The sequence below is a fragment of the Anas platyrhynchos genome, chromosome W (assembly GCF_047663525.1).
Source record: "Anas platyrhynchos isolate ZD024472 breed Pekin duck chromosome W, IASCAAS_PekinDuck_T2T, whole genome shotgun sequence".
NCBI lineage: Eukaryota > Metazoa > Chordata > Aves > Anseriformes > Anatidae > Anas > Anas platyrhynchos.
Genome location: NC_092620.1, coordinates 8735576 through 8751942, shown reverse-complemented (window position 1 = coordinate 8751942; position 16367 = coordinate 8735576). Strand labels below are relative to the sequence as shown.

At 41.5% G+C, this 16367-nt stretch overlaps 1 protein-coding gene across 2 annotated transcripts in view; it reads left to right on the top strand.

Moving 5' to 3' along the window:
* LOC101794833 (uncharacterized) overlaps window positions 1-16367 on the top strand; it is a 228103-nt gene that overhangs the window by 81947 nt on the left and 129789 nt on the right. For both annotated transcript variants that reach the window (XM_072030618.1, XM_072030619.1), the window contains exons 5-9: window positions 4370-4481; window positions 12402-12525; window positions 14181-14456; window positions 15509-15589; window positions 16182-16295. In XM_072030618.1, the coding sequence (XP_071886719.1) occupies window positions 4370-4481; window positions 12402-12525; window positions 14181-14456; window positions 15509-15589; window positions 16182-16295 (707 nt within the window). The remainder of the gene's footprint in view (window positions 1-4369; window positions 4482-12401; window positions 12526-14180; window positions 14457-15508; window positions 15590-16181; window positions 16296-16367) is intronic.

The following is a 16367-nucleotide window of genomic DNA, read 5'->3' as shown; positions in this document are numbered from 1 at the left end:
GGACTGGGAAGCTATGTGTAGGACCTCATTTTCCCTGTAGCCCTCAGACAGCATTTGACTTGTGTCTTCTAAACATAGCTGAACTCTCAAACTCCTGTTTTCCCACATTTGGCTTTTTGGAGTTGGAGATATCTGTGAATTTTCTTGGATCCAGGGATGATGCCACTCATTGGCAGTGACAACGTGATTTGTCCTTGATGGTGGAAAACTAATGTGCAGCCCAAATTTCTGCTGTCAGTCCATCCCAGAAATGTAGTGCAACAGACTAAATAGGCAGTAAGACATTTAGGGAAAGATCTAAGTGAACTGTTTTCACTGCATTGTTAGCAGCCAGGTAGTGCTGGGTGTAAGATTCTGTTCAAGTGTTGGAGAAATTATTACATAATAAATATTTTTTTAACAGTGATATTTAATACTAAATTAAAAGCATCACACTGGTTCCCTCACAATCCCAGTCCTAGTCCTGAAGTCAACAAGGGAAGAACATATTCAATCCATTGCTTCCAGGCACGTGAAATAAACAAAATAGTAAAAATAAAGACTATATATGTTTTCTTCTCCTTCAACTAGAATAATCTTGGAGATTACATTCAAGCAAAAATTTGTATGGGACTCTTTTCATGTCTTCTTTCCAGTCTCACCTGGGCAATCTGCCCAGACCAATCTCTCAACTCAATTGACAATATTTGGGGTTTGTTTCTTCTCCCTCTTAGAAATGGTATAGTACCTGTTTAAGAGAATACATAAATGGCCAAGAGATACTATTAAGGAGATTCTGTAAATGGTCAGGATAGCAAACTTAAGATATTGCTCTTCTGATTTTAAAAATCTGCAACATTTATTCAATCCTGAATGCAAATGAGGCAATGTAAACATAAATTATGTGTCATTATTTACATTTTTTTTCCTCTTAATTTCTGCTTCATTCAATGCAAAAAAAAAGAAAGAAAAAAAAAAACAAACAGATGTACAATAGGTGGAATAGGTGGAAAATACCTCACTTCAGTGGTCTGAAAATTATGGTCTGTATGGGCTTCCATTCTAGTGAATGGAAGCAGGTAGGCACTGCCAAATAGTCATTTGGCCTGTCTTTAGATAGGTCCAAGACAGATGTGTTCAGTCAGCTACCTAGATACTCCTGTATTTCTCTGCTGATCCACAAGGAAACTGAGACAACCTGCATACATCAGAAGTCTCCTGTTTTGGACAGCTAAAATTAGGTGAGGTGCATCCCATTCTCAAAACACAGTTCTTTGTTTAGTGCATGGCCTGATGCTATATTTTCTGTAATGCTACTGAAATCCTTGAGGTAATGGACGATTGAAATGTCTATTGCCTCCTCAGGTTTGGTAGGCAATGAAATATCTAGGAGTGTGAGTCATTTCACCAGCTATTCACCAGCTACAGACCTTTACTAGGTGAGGTTTAGCAAGGAGACTGAGCAACCTAAGCTCTCTTTATGTCAATGGAGACAAACATTCACTTTTAGCATCTGTTTTAGCATGAGATGAATCTTTCCCTAGAAGTGCATGTGTTAACCCTCTTTGCCTGAGAATCTATGTTATTACACTGTCTAAAGAGCTGACCTTTAGCTAGATGAAGTGCTCCATGTGAAGTGCTCTGAGAACATGAATTTGTTTCATAGCTCTCTCTAAGGAAATTAGAGGCAATACCTGAATTAGATATAGAGCAAAATCATGGTGTAATTAAGACAAAAGCATTTGCTGGTTTTGGGTGTGCACTCTGACACATTTAGAGCTCAACTTTTCCATGAGACTAAAAGGCACTTCAAATTTTCAAAGAACAACCGTCGTTCATTTCTAAATTAAAAGTATATCAAAAATTTTTCAAGTTGTAAATCCATAGCCTGAATACAAAAAAGGTATAGTGATTTACTGGTGTGCTTTATTCAGTTCTGAATGCAATTGGACACTATAAGTTGTATGTGACCTACCCTAAGTACTGCAAGTTCTGCTTGCAAATAGTCCTAATAGCCTTGTTTGCATTTCATTGTGTTGTTTAGGAATCTCAGGGGAAAAAAAAAAAAAAAAAAAGAAAAAAAGAGAGAGATGGAATAAACCTGACTCTTGGCTTATATCCACTGCAAAAACACGCTAGTGTGCACACCTCAATAGTTGCTCGTGATGTGAATGCTAACTTGAGTTTTTAGAGAAAGATGAGACTAAGTTTGGGTCTGAGCTAAATTAGCAGGAAATTCTTGTCACTGTATCTTGTACTTGTGTACCTGAGCAACGTTCAGCCTTACAAGCTCCATGGACTGAGCAATTCTTCATGGCTTTTAGACTCTTGTGACTTGACACTGTGACATGGCTTGGGCAGCTTTTCAGCCTTATTCATTCACACCTTAGCTCCTGTGAACACTGTACAATTTTCCTTGCCTGCCAGTACCGGCTCTTACCAGCAAAGCTCAACTGCCTTCCTCGCTTTTCTGCAGCTGGTGTAGATGAAGGATATGTATTGCATGATGAAACAAGCTATGGGAGAGTTTATACGGGGGACTCGTACTGCATACTGTTTTTCATGTGATAGCCAGCAGGGAGCTCTCATGTTCTGGTAGGGTCTATTTGCTACGATTTATAGCTGCAATCGTGGCTGATTACTGCATGTCAGAAGGGTGTATCACTAGCGTTGCTGCAGAGGTGATTATGAGGTGGAGCCATGAGGCCCTGGAGCATCTTAACTGCCTATTTGCCCTCCTGAAAGTCCAGTAATAGCTGAAAATAGAGTGGGCAGGAGGGAAAAGCTGTTGACAGCCAAGAAAGTTACTGTAATACAAAAGGCCTCAACTTGGCACCAGGCAACCATTTCTGTCTTTTCAAACAATTAAGATTATATTTCTTCAGAAAAAGCAATTTCTTTAGAAAAAGCTCCATGTCAGAAGTTTTGTACTTTATTTGCTGTCTGCTGTCACATCTTGATCTGCCTGGAGGCTGGACCACACATTTTTTTTGCACCTATTTATTCCTATAAATTTGAAAAATGATATCATTAGGCGGGTTCCTTTTCCTATTGCAGCAGTTTTGAAGTCCTGCTGTGGCTTTCAGTGGAAAAGATTCACAAAGGGAACTAAGAAGCCCAAGAGTTTTAAGGCTTAAGTTCACCACACAAAAATGTTTGTCAATTCTGAAAAGGATTTAGGAGCTCACTAATTGAACAATGTTGAAACTCCTGTCATAGTTCAACATCAATTTACTAAAATAATTTGTTTTAATATCACCAGTTTCATGTATTGGAATACATCCATGGGATACCATATGTGCAGTCCCGTGTCTGAGAGGGGAAGGAGATGCTGGAATAACCCCAAAAAAGAAAGACATGGGTTCTATTTTAAGCCACAGAAACACAGAATCACAGAATGGGTGAGGTTGGAAGGGACCCCTGGAGGTCATCTTCACCAACCCTCTGCTGAAGCAGGGTGGCCCAGGACTATGTCCAGGAAGCTTTTGGGGATCTACAAGGAGGGAGACAACACAACCTCTGGGCAAGCTGTTCCAATCTTCAGTCTTTCCTAAGTCACTCTTGGCCTGGCTTTTGCACTGTCTTTGCCTCTAACTCCACAGTGTGTCTGGTTCTGGGAGCAGCTAATAGTTTGGATGTGCATTCTGTGGAGGTAGTTTGGAGGTAAATTCAGGATAGTTGAATCCGCAGAGCACTGCAGCTCCAGGATCTAGATACATTCAGGATCAAGGCACAGTTGTACTCACTCTGTCCTTGGCAGGGTTTAGTACCTGGGACTGTGTCACGAAAGCATGGGCTCTTTGTGGCTGGGAGGACATTGATGCTAGAGATGCATAGACCCACATGAACAGCTTGAGCTTGAGCTAATAAGCCTTGTCAGAACAAAGTCAGAAGCTTGACACATGTGTCAGCAGTCCAGATTAACCACTCATAGTAATGATCAGTTAATTGGACTAGGTTGTATTAAAACTATTAGAAAAGTGTATGCAGACAAGTGTCTTGGACTAGCAATTTTCAATAAGTATTACAGTTTGCACACGTGCATTTTTCAACCTTATCTTAGACTTTACAGGGATTAATGAATTATATAGTATTTTCAAGGTGCTGTGGCAATGCAAACAATAACTGTTGATTTCTGGAGAACTTTATTTTAATTTCTCAAAGACTTGTTACATTTTGACTCTGAGCTTGGTTTTGAGATTTTGGGCTAAGCAGATTAGGCCACATGAGAATTTTGTTCTGGCTTTTCCCAGCAACAAGGTTAATCTCTGAAGTGCTACATCTGTGGGCTAAGATAACCTAAGTATGGTTATAGACATTCCCCACTGCTCCCCTTTGTGTATATAGCAGCCTGATCAATGCCTTGTATTTGTACTTCTGATATGGACAGGATTTGACCTGATGGATTCGTTCAGCGTGAAACAGATCTTTGGAATGAAAGAAAATGGAATTCAGAGCTCTTATGTGCGACTTGGAAGTTTTCCTGTTGTTCAGAAAACTGAGTGAGTACCCTGGTCCTTCACTGTATTTTTGTCTGAGACTCTGATTTTTGTTGTTTGGTTCCTCTAGGTTTATTGTGAAGTACCTAGTACCTACAGATATTCTGCTGCTTTGATCAGCTCTTTCAGTCCCGCTGGCTCAGAATTTATAAAAGGTGCTTGGGATCCTCTGTACCAACTTGAGGCTCCATGCTGGTAGACAATGAGCCGGTCACAGTGTATCTCAATGGCTGTGAGGAGCAGTATTAAGAAAATCACAAAATAATTTAGGGCCTAGTAAATAGACTCTAAAAGGAATATTTGGTAGCTCTCCTGTTGAGATACAGAATCACAGAATCATCTAGGCCGGAAGAGACTTTCAAGACTGTCAAGTCCAACCATCTTGAACTGGAAGTGCAGGTCGTGACCTGGTTTTCTTTCTCTGCAAAGGGCACAGGCTCATGTCTTCTATCTCATGGATGCAGCTGGGGATGTGAGACTTGTCCCCACAGAGGTCTGAGCTTCTTCCCCTGTTGGCATCATGGGCAGATGGGAGATGTGGGTTACAATCTGTGTGTCTGTCTCCAAGAGGTTCTTGCATCTTCTACATCCTGGGCACAAACGGAGGTGCAGCTCTTGATCTGAATGCTCACAGAGTAGAGATCCAGTGAGCAGGGCTTTGATCTCCTTGGGATCGCAGAGACGAGGTGGGATAGCTCACCCTCCATGGTGACACCAGATCTTCAGGAAGGTTGTGTTGGGGCAGTGAGGAGGAGGAGGAATTGCACTGTGTGTGAGAGCAGCAGGGAGGCATGGAGCTCAGTTTGACAAAAGTGTTTTAAGTGGAAAAAGTAAAGATTTAAGTTTTCTTAGGTAAAAAGTAAATGTTTAAGATTTCTCGAGTTTTAAGAAAATAGATCTTGGAGTAGTCCAGTAGTTTCTGGGATCCGAAAAGCTCCGTGAACTAACTCTATGTAATTGGAAGAAACTCCTGCTGTCTTTTGCTCCTCTGTCCTTTTGCCACATATGTAAGGTGAAAATTAATTCCAAAGCGAAGATAATGACAGACTAATACAATGTCTAACAGTTGTGGAATTGTTCTGACCATAAGGAACTGAAGTTCAGGCAACCTGGAACATATTTGCAGTCCCTTTTTGGTTTTTAGAAGATACTGAGTATTTTTTTCATTAAGTCCTGTAGAGACAATGTAAAACTGTCTACAGGATCATTTACACCATAGTATTTCAGATATTTTTAGAAATATTAGCAAATAATACACTTCATAATCTGAATGTCATTTGTGGCACTGTAGTGTATCTTCTAACATTTTTCTTCTAAAAATTACCAAAGTAACTCCCCTCACTGTGAATTCTGTAATGATGGTGATTTTCTGAGTTCAAGCGGGTTTTCTGGTGAAAGCTGCAGTTCAGAATACATTAAAATATATTTGTTAATTGCAAGAGACCACTTCGTAGTAGATATTATCAGTTAGCTAATAAGGTTTTTGGCCTCGTAGAAGAAGGAGCAGTTTTTAATCCTGTGTCACCATCAGTTTGGTCCTTGGAGCCTTTTATAACCTGAGGCTGCCAGTTGTGTCGTAGGCTATCAGACTGTTTTCTCTTTGGATTGTCATTTGAGTTGTGCTAGCATTAGCCTTGAAAAGAGTGAGTGCATAATTTCACTGAGTAACCACAAGCCATAGATTGAATTGTCATCATTAACATCTTTGCAGTAAATTTCACTCTGCTGGTTTGAACTTCAGCTTAAAAAATCGATGGTAATTCTTTTCCTTCTTACAGATGAAGGCTGTTTTTTGTTGTTTTTGTTGGATTTTTCACGTTGTTGATTGTTTGTTTTCAGTTTTGGCTCTTCTATTTAGCTCATTGCATCTTTGAGATTGTCCCGTGACTTGCATTTGCTTGATTTCACAATATATGTTAATCTTGTAGCCCACCTGGATTGATTTGCTCTTCTCTCCTCTCCTTCTTTCTCTATATAAACACAACATAAAGAGTCTTAAAAAAAAAGTCCAAAAATGGTATATTGAATGGAAAACTGTTTGCTCTAATGCCCATGAATGATGTCTAGTCTCAGGGCATGTAAATTCATCATCTGGAAGACGGCCAACAAACTAAGGCATCTTTGTCTTGACAAGTAGTGTATACATCGCTGGTGTGTGCAGGGAAGGAAATAAACCTTTTTTTTTTTTTTTTTTTTTTTTTTTTGTCTTACAGCAGCTTGTGGGCACAATCCTTGCTTGCTGTGGCTTGTAATAACAAGCAGTCGTGTACTCTATCACTGGAGAGAGTTACCATCAGGGCCTGTGTAGAAGGTAGCCCTTGCTGTAGGGAACTGCAGCTTCTACTAAAGAAATTCTGGCAGTCTTGATCTACTGAACTGGAGCTCAGGGAAACAGGACTAATGCAATCCTCAGGTGTATAAGCAGGAACTTGCAAGTATGGGCTAACTATCTCCGTTACGAGGAACTCTGTCATCACTTCTTTGTCCAGTCTTTGTGTCCATAATTCAATAAAGAATGAAATGAATGGAAGGTTAAAGAATCAGGAAGCAAGTCTAATAGTAAGAAACACGAGCACAATACAGTCAGGTAAAGTTAAGAAGAAGTTAACAACTGGGGTGATCACCACTTACATGTACAAGCACCTTTGGGGAATGAAAGGTTAGTAGAGAGTCTTTGGTGCAACGGATAGTGGTAGATTGAAAGTCAGTGCCTGCCTATTAACATCATCAAAAAACAGCTTGGAAGAAATGCACACTTTTAATGAATGCATTTACCCTCTGGAACAACTTACCATGGATTATAAAGAGCTGTCCATTTGCACTGCTTTTAGAAATTAAGAGCTGAAGCACTTTGTTCTTGTTTTTGCTGTTGATGTTCTCCCAGAAAAGCTGAGGAAGCAAAGCCAGACCAACCAGTTATGATGACTTTCCATCTGCTCAGATTGCATCCATTTATTTGTTCATGTTGTTTTTAAAATAAGTAGGATATTTTTGCCCAGTCTTTTTTTTTTTTTTTTTTCTTTCCAATTGTCTATTTTGCCAATTGGGAGTAAAGTATCCTAAATTAGTACATTGAAATGACTAAGCTTCCTTTTAAATGATTAACAGAAACATAGAACTAAGGAAGATTTTTTTTTCTGTTTTCAGCCTTTTGCATTTTAACTTCCATACTCCTGTGGTTTGGGAATGAAACCAAATGGATATGTCACTGCGGAAGGTGTCTGCATATTTGGTTCATTTTACTTGTTGGATGTCAGGATTCAGAGATGGTGCATATAGGGTCATTGCTCACAGAAAATGAAATCTCATAAGGCTGAACAAAACCGATAACTGGAATAATAAACAAAACAAAAACATCTGTCCTGTCTTGCAGATAACCTCAAGCAACATTTAGCAACTGATAGCTACATCTCATAATTAGAAACAAAATCGTTAACCAAGTAATATATTTAATTCACTTTATTATCTGCTTAAAGGATTTGTATCATTTTATATAAACACTCGTACTTTTACAAAGTGCCAGCTTAGTTGCATGGGAAATGTGCCTATTCGTCTTCCGATCTGGAGCCTACACCCATGAACTTTCTTCCCGTTCATAGTGAGGCACCCTGCGAGTGATCAAATGCAACAGACAGGATGCAATCTGTGTCCTGGGCACTGCGGGACTGGCAGATCTCTCTAGCTGCCTGAGGACTAGTCTAGTGCTAGTGCTTCTCCCCACAGCTCAGGTCGCTGGGGCTCTGCTGCTGTTTGCTCATGGCTCCTCTGTGCCCCAGATTTTGGGTTTGGTTTATTCAGGCATGTTTCTCTTCACGGTTGTCTTGGCTAATGACAAGATTTTGGCTCACTATCCCATTCTCTCCTCTGTTTATTTCTTCTGGTTCTAACTCCAAAGGCTTCCTTCTGCAATGTATATCCCTCAGTCTCCTTATGCCTGATCTGGCTCTAGCCTGGCTTGGTTCTTATCCCAGTTGCCACCTCACAGAACTTCTTGATGCTTGGCTGGCTGTTCCTGTCTGGAATAGCCTGCTGTAGCTCCCCTTTCCCTTCCCTTCCCTTCCCTTCCCTTCCCTTCCCTTCCCTTCCCTTCCCTTCCCTTCCCTTCCCTTCCCTTCCCTTCCCTTCCCTTCCCTTCCCTTCCCTTCCCTTCCCTTCCCTTCCCTTCCCTTCCCTTCCCTTCCCTTCCCTTCCCTTCCCTTCCCTTCCCTTCCCTTCCCTTCCCTTCCCTTCCCTTCCCTTCCCTTCCCTTCCCCCTCTTCTTCTGCTTCTCATCCTCCTCTTCCTACTTAGTGGTTAGTGGTTTTTAGTTGAGGTGAAAATGGTCAGACTTTCTAGGCGTATTCATTATGTCCCTTCCTCACCAAATGCAAACACCTTATTAATAACCATTACATTCCATGTCTGAAATGAGAACTGATAATCTTATTTTTCTCCACTGTATTATTGTTATAGATGTAGGATATCACTCTGATTGTTACAGATGTAGGCTCTTACACCAAACAAAAACATGTAAGAAGGAGGATATATCGTGTAAATGGAAAATGGCTAAGAGAGTCTCCTGCCTGGTCATTATCATCTTTTCTTTGTAGAAGTTGTGATTTACCTGAACTTGGTGATGGGTTAATTAACTCTTAGACCGACCTGCAGCACCAGAGGATTCCCATGTCTTGGAGTTTTATAATGAGCTCTTCTGCAATCCATCCTGTTGTCAGAGTTATAGACCAAGGAGCCGGCAGAGAGCTCCCTGTAGGTACCAGCCATCCAGCAAAGCTCCATAATATGGATCATCAGTTCAATTCAGCCTTGAGTGAGAGAAGGAAGTAAAACATACCTAGGGACAGCAATTCCTGCCCTTGGATTCCTAAGTAAAGCTGGGCTTTTAGATGGAGATCACTTTTTAGTGAGGAAAGAAATGAAAGCTCATAAACAGAGGTGCTGTTATTTATGCAGTAATGCCTCTCTGTAAAAGATGCAAGGACCAAGGACTTGAGAAATAGCTTTTATCATATCTTCAGAGCAATGAGCGTTTTTAGGTTTGCTTTTGGCAGGGAGCCTTTTTCTGTCTGGTACTTGCAGTCAGTTCTTCAGCACCTTAAAAAATCAGTTGAGGTTGACAGGTAATAGGTCATTATAGCTTTCTATCAGTGTAAGTCAACCCAATGGACCATTTGTCAGCCTCTGTGTGACGATGTGTGGCCAGACTCACAAGGATATTTAGGTACCTAATTCTCAGTTATTTCTGTGGGTATTAAGCATCTGAAAACCTTTTTTTTCTGAATTTAAGCTTGCATGGTGATATTCCTGTTTCCAGATCAGAAGTATCCAGAGAGACTGTCTGAGCTCAGAGGCCAGCAATCAGCTCTTCCAGGTTTGGTTGTAGGCTGTCAGGCCAAACACGATATCATCACAAGGGATTAACTTCAACCACATGCTCGTATACCTACCTGCTCAGCAAAGCAGCGATGCCACAGTTACAGACACTGCCTTTAATTTGTACTAGGAACGAAGCACGCCTGTATACATGGAGTTGTAAAAGCAACAAGGAAAGGCAGCACAGAAAGCAAGAGTCAAGCTGCTGTTGATGTGATAACAGCAAACGTGTTATGGACCAGGACAGCTAAGCATCCCCAGACCTGTAACTCTGCCACCTTGTGCCACCCGGGGATTAACTGAGAAACCATTTTTCTGCTTTGCTTTCATTCAGGATGAGGTTAGAGTTGGTGGTGGGGTGTAGCCAGAAAAATAAGTCAGTAGGGTTCTCTTGTGCCCAAAAGGCAAACCAGAGTCCTGAAAATCTGGGTGGGGATGCAGCCCACTAAACCTGGCTGTGATGATGAAGGTAGGTGGTAAGGAGTGAGTTAAGTTAAATGCACTGGGCATCTATTCTGAAACAGCAGAGGTTTAGGAGCTGAGCCACAGGGAAATTTCCATACAAACTGCACTCTCATGTGGAAATGTTCAAGAGGATGCAGTGATAAGAAAAGCATTTTTAGCTGTCAATCTTCTACCTTGCTGAAGTTTCTTGATCTGTCAATGATTTTAAAAGCCAAGCAATGGTTCTTCTTTGACAAACACGGAGACAATGAGTGTCCAAAGCCATTTGACAGGAAATTTGTACCAGGGCATGTCAACAGTTCAAGAGACCTGGCTGGGTGCCCTCTCGGGAGGGCTGATGTGACCAACTTGGCTCCTTCTTGCCAAATATCCCCTAGTTTTTCTTGGTGGTTTTCAGTGCCCAGTCATGCCAGTTTTATTCTCCATGGCAGCTCTGCCATGTGACAACTGACAGGCTTCTTGTTTCATCGTGAAGGGAGGGGAATGTCTGGTTATTTTGTGCACCACAGGGGAGATCGATGCTGGCATGAGGTGGATCTGTGACCAGGGAAGGATGGTTCATGAATGCCTATTACTGAGAAATAAGACAGCCTTGTCTGCTCTCCAAAGGGAAGGAGCTGGTTTAGTTTTCTCTTGTGCTGGAAGACTCCAGAAGGTGCCTTTGCCCCCAGTGGGAAGACCAGCTTATAATGATGCATAGTCTCCATGGGCTTTTTATATAGCAAAAACTACAGCAGTGGAAAAAAAATCACAGTAATACTTATTCTGAAATTTAAACTTGGCTAAAAATACAAGAAATTCAAAGCACTGACTAAATGATGATTGAATATTTTGGCCTTCAACTTTTGCTGTAAATGTAAAACAACACATTCTGGAAATGCTGAAGATGAGACTTTTGCCTTAAAGTCCAGTAACAACTTCTAGCTTTGCATGCCGTTGGGTTAACCGTGCCAGTGTCTGCATAGCAATGGACTGTGTTGAGTATTCAGTATTCTTTAAGAGTACTCTCTTCACTGTTTTGCTCTTTTGCTCTTTATTAACTGCTGCTGTTGTCTTTTTTTTTTTTTTTTTTTAATGGGTGCTTATGCCTGACTGCTCAGATGTCCAGAAGCAAAGACATGATATTTAGGAAGGGCCTATTTAGGAGTAATCAGAGGAGCAGGCTGTCCTGGGCATTAGGAACAATGAAGTTAGCTGGGACTATTCAACTGGGAAAAGAGATAGCTTAGAGGCAATATAAGTAAAGTTTGCAAAATCATGAATGTAATAAAAAAATAGAAAAATAATTGGTTCATTGTGTTGCACTGTTATAAAGAGAGCATAAAGAGAAATCCTAAAGAGTTGGAGGGAGGGAGAGCATGTTTGTTCCATTCATCCTCATTCCTAGATGTCCATTTATGCCTAGTGACAAAAAATTGTGATTTTGGGTTAATTATCCCTTCTGTCCAGCTCATTTCTGGTATGTTCTTATGTTGGGGTTGAGTCAAACAGTGCTGGTTTTGTTTAATTCAGACTTATGCATGGACCATGGTGTCACAATGAACAAATTTCTGCCTAAGGTACTTGTAAAGTGTGATTTGAGAAGGTTCTGTTCTCCCAGGCCGCCAGCCAAGGAAAATATCCTTGGGCAGGAATGAGGTGTAGTGCCTATTTTGGGGGAAGTATCACAATATTTGTTACTATAATTTGGTACATTTATAGAGGATTTCAAGCATGCCTGCCCACTGTCAGATTTCAGAGGTCTCCAGTGCATCTAGAGAAGAACAGGACGATTTGCTGCATGCATGAACTGAATCATCAGGTGAAAATCAATTGCTTTGACATGATGAATCTGAGACTGAAGCTTTTCGCTGTTCCTTATTTAACCTGAGAGCTTCATTGTTGGAATGGAGAAGGGCTCCTCAAGGACAGAACCACCTGGAGGGCACAAACTCATGTTCATCTTTTTTAAGCTGCCAAATACAGCAGATTTTGTGGGAACGACATGATACTTTTGGGAAGCATTGTTGGGACATGCAGAGTTTTTAGAAATTCTGCTCTACACTGCTAAGCCTGATACATTGCTCTCTTTTTCCCTCCCCATGCCAGGGATGTATTCCCACAAGGTCTGCCTGATGAATATGCCTTTGTAACTACCTTCAAATTCCGGAAGGCTTCCAGAAAAGAAGACTGGTATATTTGGCAGATTATTGACAAGTACGGCATACCACAGGTATGAGACCCTAAGGTTGGCTGTCTTTTCCAATCTAGCATTCTTAGTATTATACTAAGCTTAGAGATTTGAGTGTGCTTCAGCAGGAGATGGTTTGGTTGGGCTGTATGTTTTTCAGGGTTGTATGTTTTGTTGGAGACAGCTGAAAACCTGAACTGTGTAGATGGAGAGAGAAAAAAGAACTCAAGATTCTCAGTAATATTTTCAAAAGCGCCTTCAATTGTGGTGCCAAAAGTGTTCTTAGAGCCTCATGAGCCTTGTTTCATGCACAGTCTCTTGAACTTTGGCCACTAAGTGTTTGTGTACCTGCTTAGTTTACAGACAGCTCACACTTCTAAACCAGCACTGATCTGAGATGGCATTTCTAGCCAGCATGGTACCCAGCTGCATGGAGATGTGTCAGGTTTGGAGGCAGCCTACCCTGTGTTGCTTCCATCAGGCACAGTTTGGTGCCAATGTGGCCAAACTCCTTTCAGCTTTGCAGTTCATGGATGCACCACTGCTTCCCCAGGCTCTGAGCTCTGCTCCATTCCCTGCTGCTTGCCAGTAACTGTCTGTCTTTGATAAAAGAGAAAATCAATTTTTAAATGAGCTAAGAGTATAACGTCTTCAAAAGCCTATGTTTACCTACTCCGTAGCTTGCAACATGGGGTATATGTAGCACAATGTTGCTAGGAATGGCTTGTGGAGAGAAAGGCAGAGACATGTAAAGGAAGAAAGATGGAGGGAATCAATGGTGAGGTATTGATTCTGCAGTGATCAAGTGGAGTGGTGTGATTTAATACAAGATTAAAATGGAATTTTGTTTTCACTCATTTGAAAATGCTTTGCCTAAGAGTGGTCACCTGGGACTTCATTTTTTATGTGTTACACTTGATAATTTTACTCTGAAAGGAAGACATTTGAGGCTGTCTATCCTTTAACTTCTAGCTTTCCTCCATCACTAGGCATTGTCTCTTTTATTTCTAATTAAATGATTTAGGCCAGGAACCAGTCTTCAGTACTGACTTCAAGTTGCACAGCTTGTCTGTGTCCACACTGTGTAATAACATGGTCCTAGGTCTCCTCAGAGCCCGAGGCATAATCATTATTGTGTGTTTTCGTCTTCAGTTCAAAGTGTCTTGAATAATCTGTAATGCTACAGCGGAGCAGACTGTTTGCATATCAGGAAATGAGGTATTTGTCCATGCCCTGTGGGATGGTTGAGGACATGTGAGGGAGACTAAAGAGCACAGAGCCTGCTGGGAAGTAGTGGAGGATTGCACAGGGTAAAGGGATCCAAAACAGGCTCAGCTTTGTCTGTATACCTTTGGGGAAATGTCTCTGACATGTGCTAGCACCCAACCATGCCCAAGCATTGCCAGGGAGGCATTATGGTGGCATGGGATGAAACCATACCAGGGAGCGTTCTCATGAGGAGAGACTTTGGATGGTCAAGGGTTTGTGCTCAAGCCTGTGCCCTGCCCTGTCTGTTCACTAGAACAGGTATAGGCTCCCTATCCAACTTCATATCTCATCCAAAAGAACATCCTCTGCTCTTTGCATCAGCTTGTAACCAAATCCCTGTCTTTGGGGTGTCAGTTGCAATGGAAAGCAGGCAGGAGGAACGAGGAGGCTGTACACCTAATGGCAAAATCACCTCTGTCTGTTTTCAGGTCTCAATCCGTCTGGACGGAGAGAACAAAGCCGTGGAGTACAATGCCGTTGGGCTCACCAAAGATGCCGTGAGAGTGGTTTTCCGCAGCGCACGAGTCAGTGATCTCTTTGACCGCAGCTGGCACAAGATTGCCCTCAGCATTCAGTCAACAGCTGTCTCGCTGTACATAGACTGCAAGCTGGTGCAGATGCTGCCTATTGAAGACAGGGAAAATATTGACATTCAGGGAAAGACTGTGATTGGCAAACGTTTGTACGATAGTGTCCCCATTGATGTAAGTACTGCACGTATCGAGTAGAACTGGTGTAACTTTCAGTGCTGGGCTTGCAGCATGTGATTGTATTTTGGGGCGTTTTTGTTGTAAATGACCCTTATCCTAAAGCAGCATAACTGAAATATTACCTGTGTTGCACAGCTAAAACAGATTGGCATTTCATCGCGTGTAAGACTTGTGGCCTTTTTATGCGAGATTGTCAATATCTATGTAAAAGGGATTAAAAATGAGAAATGTATTTCATCTTTCTGTCTAGTCCCAGGATACACAAGAGTTAAGATCAGAGACAAAATCATCCATAAATATGATCGAAATAAGTACTGAGCTACACACATAAAGATGATTTTCTGTCCAGTCTGGCCTTAAGAAGGTTTCCACCTGTGACAGCAAGGGATGGGGAAAAAAAAGAAATCCTATTGACTAAGTAGAGTCACGACATAGTCTCTATTCCTTGGAAAATAAAGCTGATATTAAATGGCTCTTGCTCTAATTGAACTTAAGGTTAGACCTGCACATTGGTCTGGTTGCTGCATTAACCTGGTATAACTTAAGCATGATGGGTGGTTTGAGGCTTAGGTAATCTTTCTTTGCTGCACAACAAGGATGGGATGTGCATATTAAGTGTGCTAATAGCATTTCTCACACAGGGGTAAATGGTCAGAAGATGCAAGGCGCAACAGGAGAAAAACAAACCTTATGTCTAGATGAAATTCTAGGAAGGATATAGGTGGGCAAAATATGTCTTCCCAGACAGGAATTTGGCCAGGACACAGCGATTAGCAGAGCTCCTTATTGTATTAAAACCTGCATCACAGAGTTAATAGGCGTATTCAGGGGCTCATTAACACAGCACTCTTGAAGAATGCTGAGATATTGGTCTGTTATTGAGAGAGAAAGAGAGAGATTGACTACGGGAGTCACAGAATCGCCATGAATTTAGCCCCATCTGGTTTTTATTTGCATTCATCTGCACTGTGTGTATCCAAACAAAAGGACATGTGGTCTTTAATAATTCACTGTCTCTGAGACTATTGCCTCACTTTGTCTTCCAGTTTGATCTTCAGCGGATGGTTATTTACTGTGATTCTCGGCATGCTGAGCTGGAGACCTGCTGTGACATTCCCTCTGGACCAGTAAGCTTCTTTTTGTCATTAATTCATTTTCACATGAACACTCTTCATTGAAATCTATTACACAAACCAGGAAATATATGACAGTGTGGGTTTATCATTTTTATAATGATGGTGAATCAAACCTAGCTATATAATTGGTAAAGCAGCAGTGCCAGAAGAGAACTGTAAAGGGATGAGTATGAGGAATTTGAAGTTTCCAAGTCACTTTTTCCCTGTCAAACTGTCATGGGAAACAAAACCCTGAAGTGATGATGGAACAACAGAAATTCAGCATGAAATATTCAGCACGAATCCCACTGGTTTTATATGGGGAGAGCTAACACAGTGCCAGTTGCTGCTTAGTTTCCTGTGCCCAGCTCTCAGTAGTCACTTCCACTCCCCTTTCACTCTTCTCCTCTCGATCCTGGTTAAAGAGATTCATTGTTCATTTTGCCACTTTTTCTCCCATTGCTCGAATGAATGGCTTTTGTGGGATTTCATTCCTAACATATTTAGCTGTGCAGTAATGCCTATGCGGTTTCTCTAAAGTGGGTGGAAGAGAAAGTTTTCTAGCATCCAAGTCTTCATCATGACCTTGAGTGTTTGGGTGCAGTGCCAGGTCACGGTCCTGACAGAAGCACCTCCCGTGGAAGTGAAGCCCACTGTTGGCAGCGAGCAAGTTGCCCACCTCAAGACCGTCAATTGCTCCTGTTCTGCTGGAGAAAAGGTGAGTGTAGAGTGCGTTTTTTTTTCTGGTATGTTGGATGGGTTTGTAAATAATGATACCATGCAAGTGAGT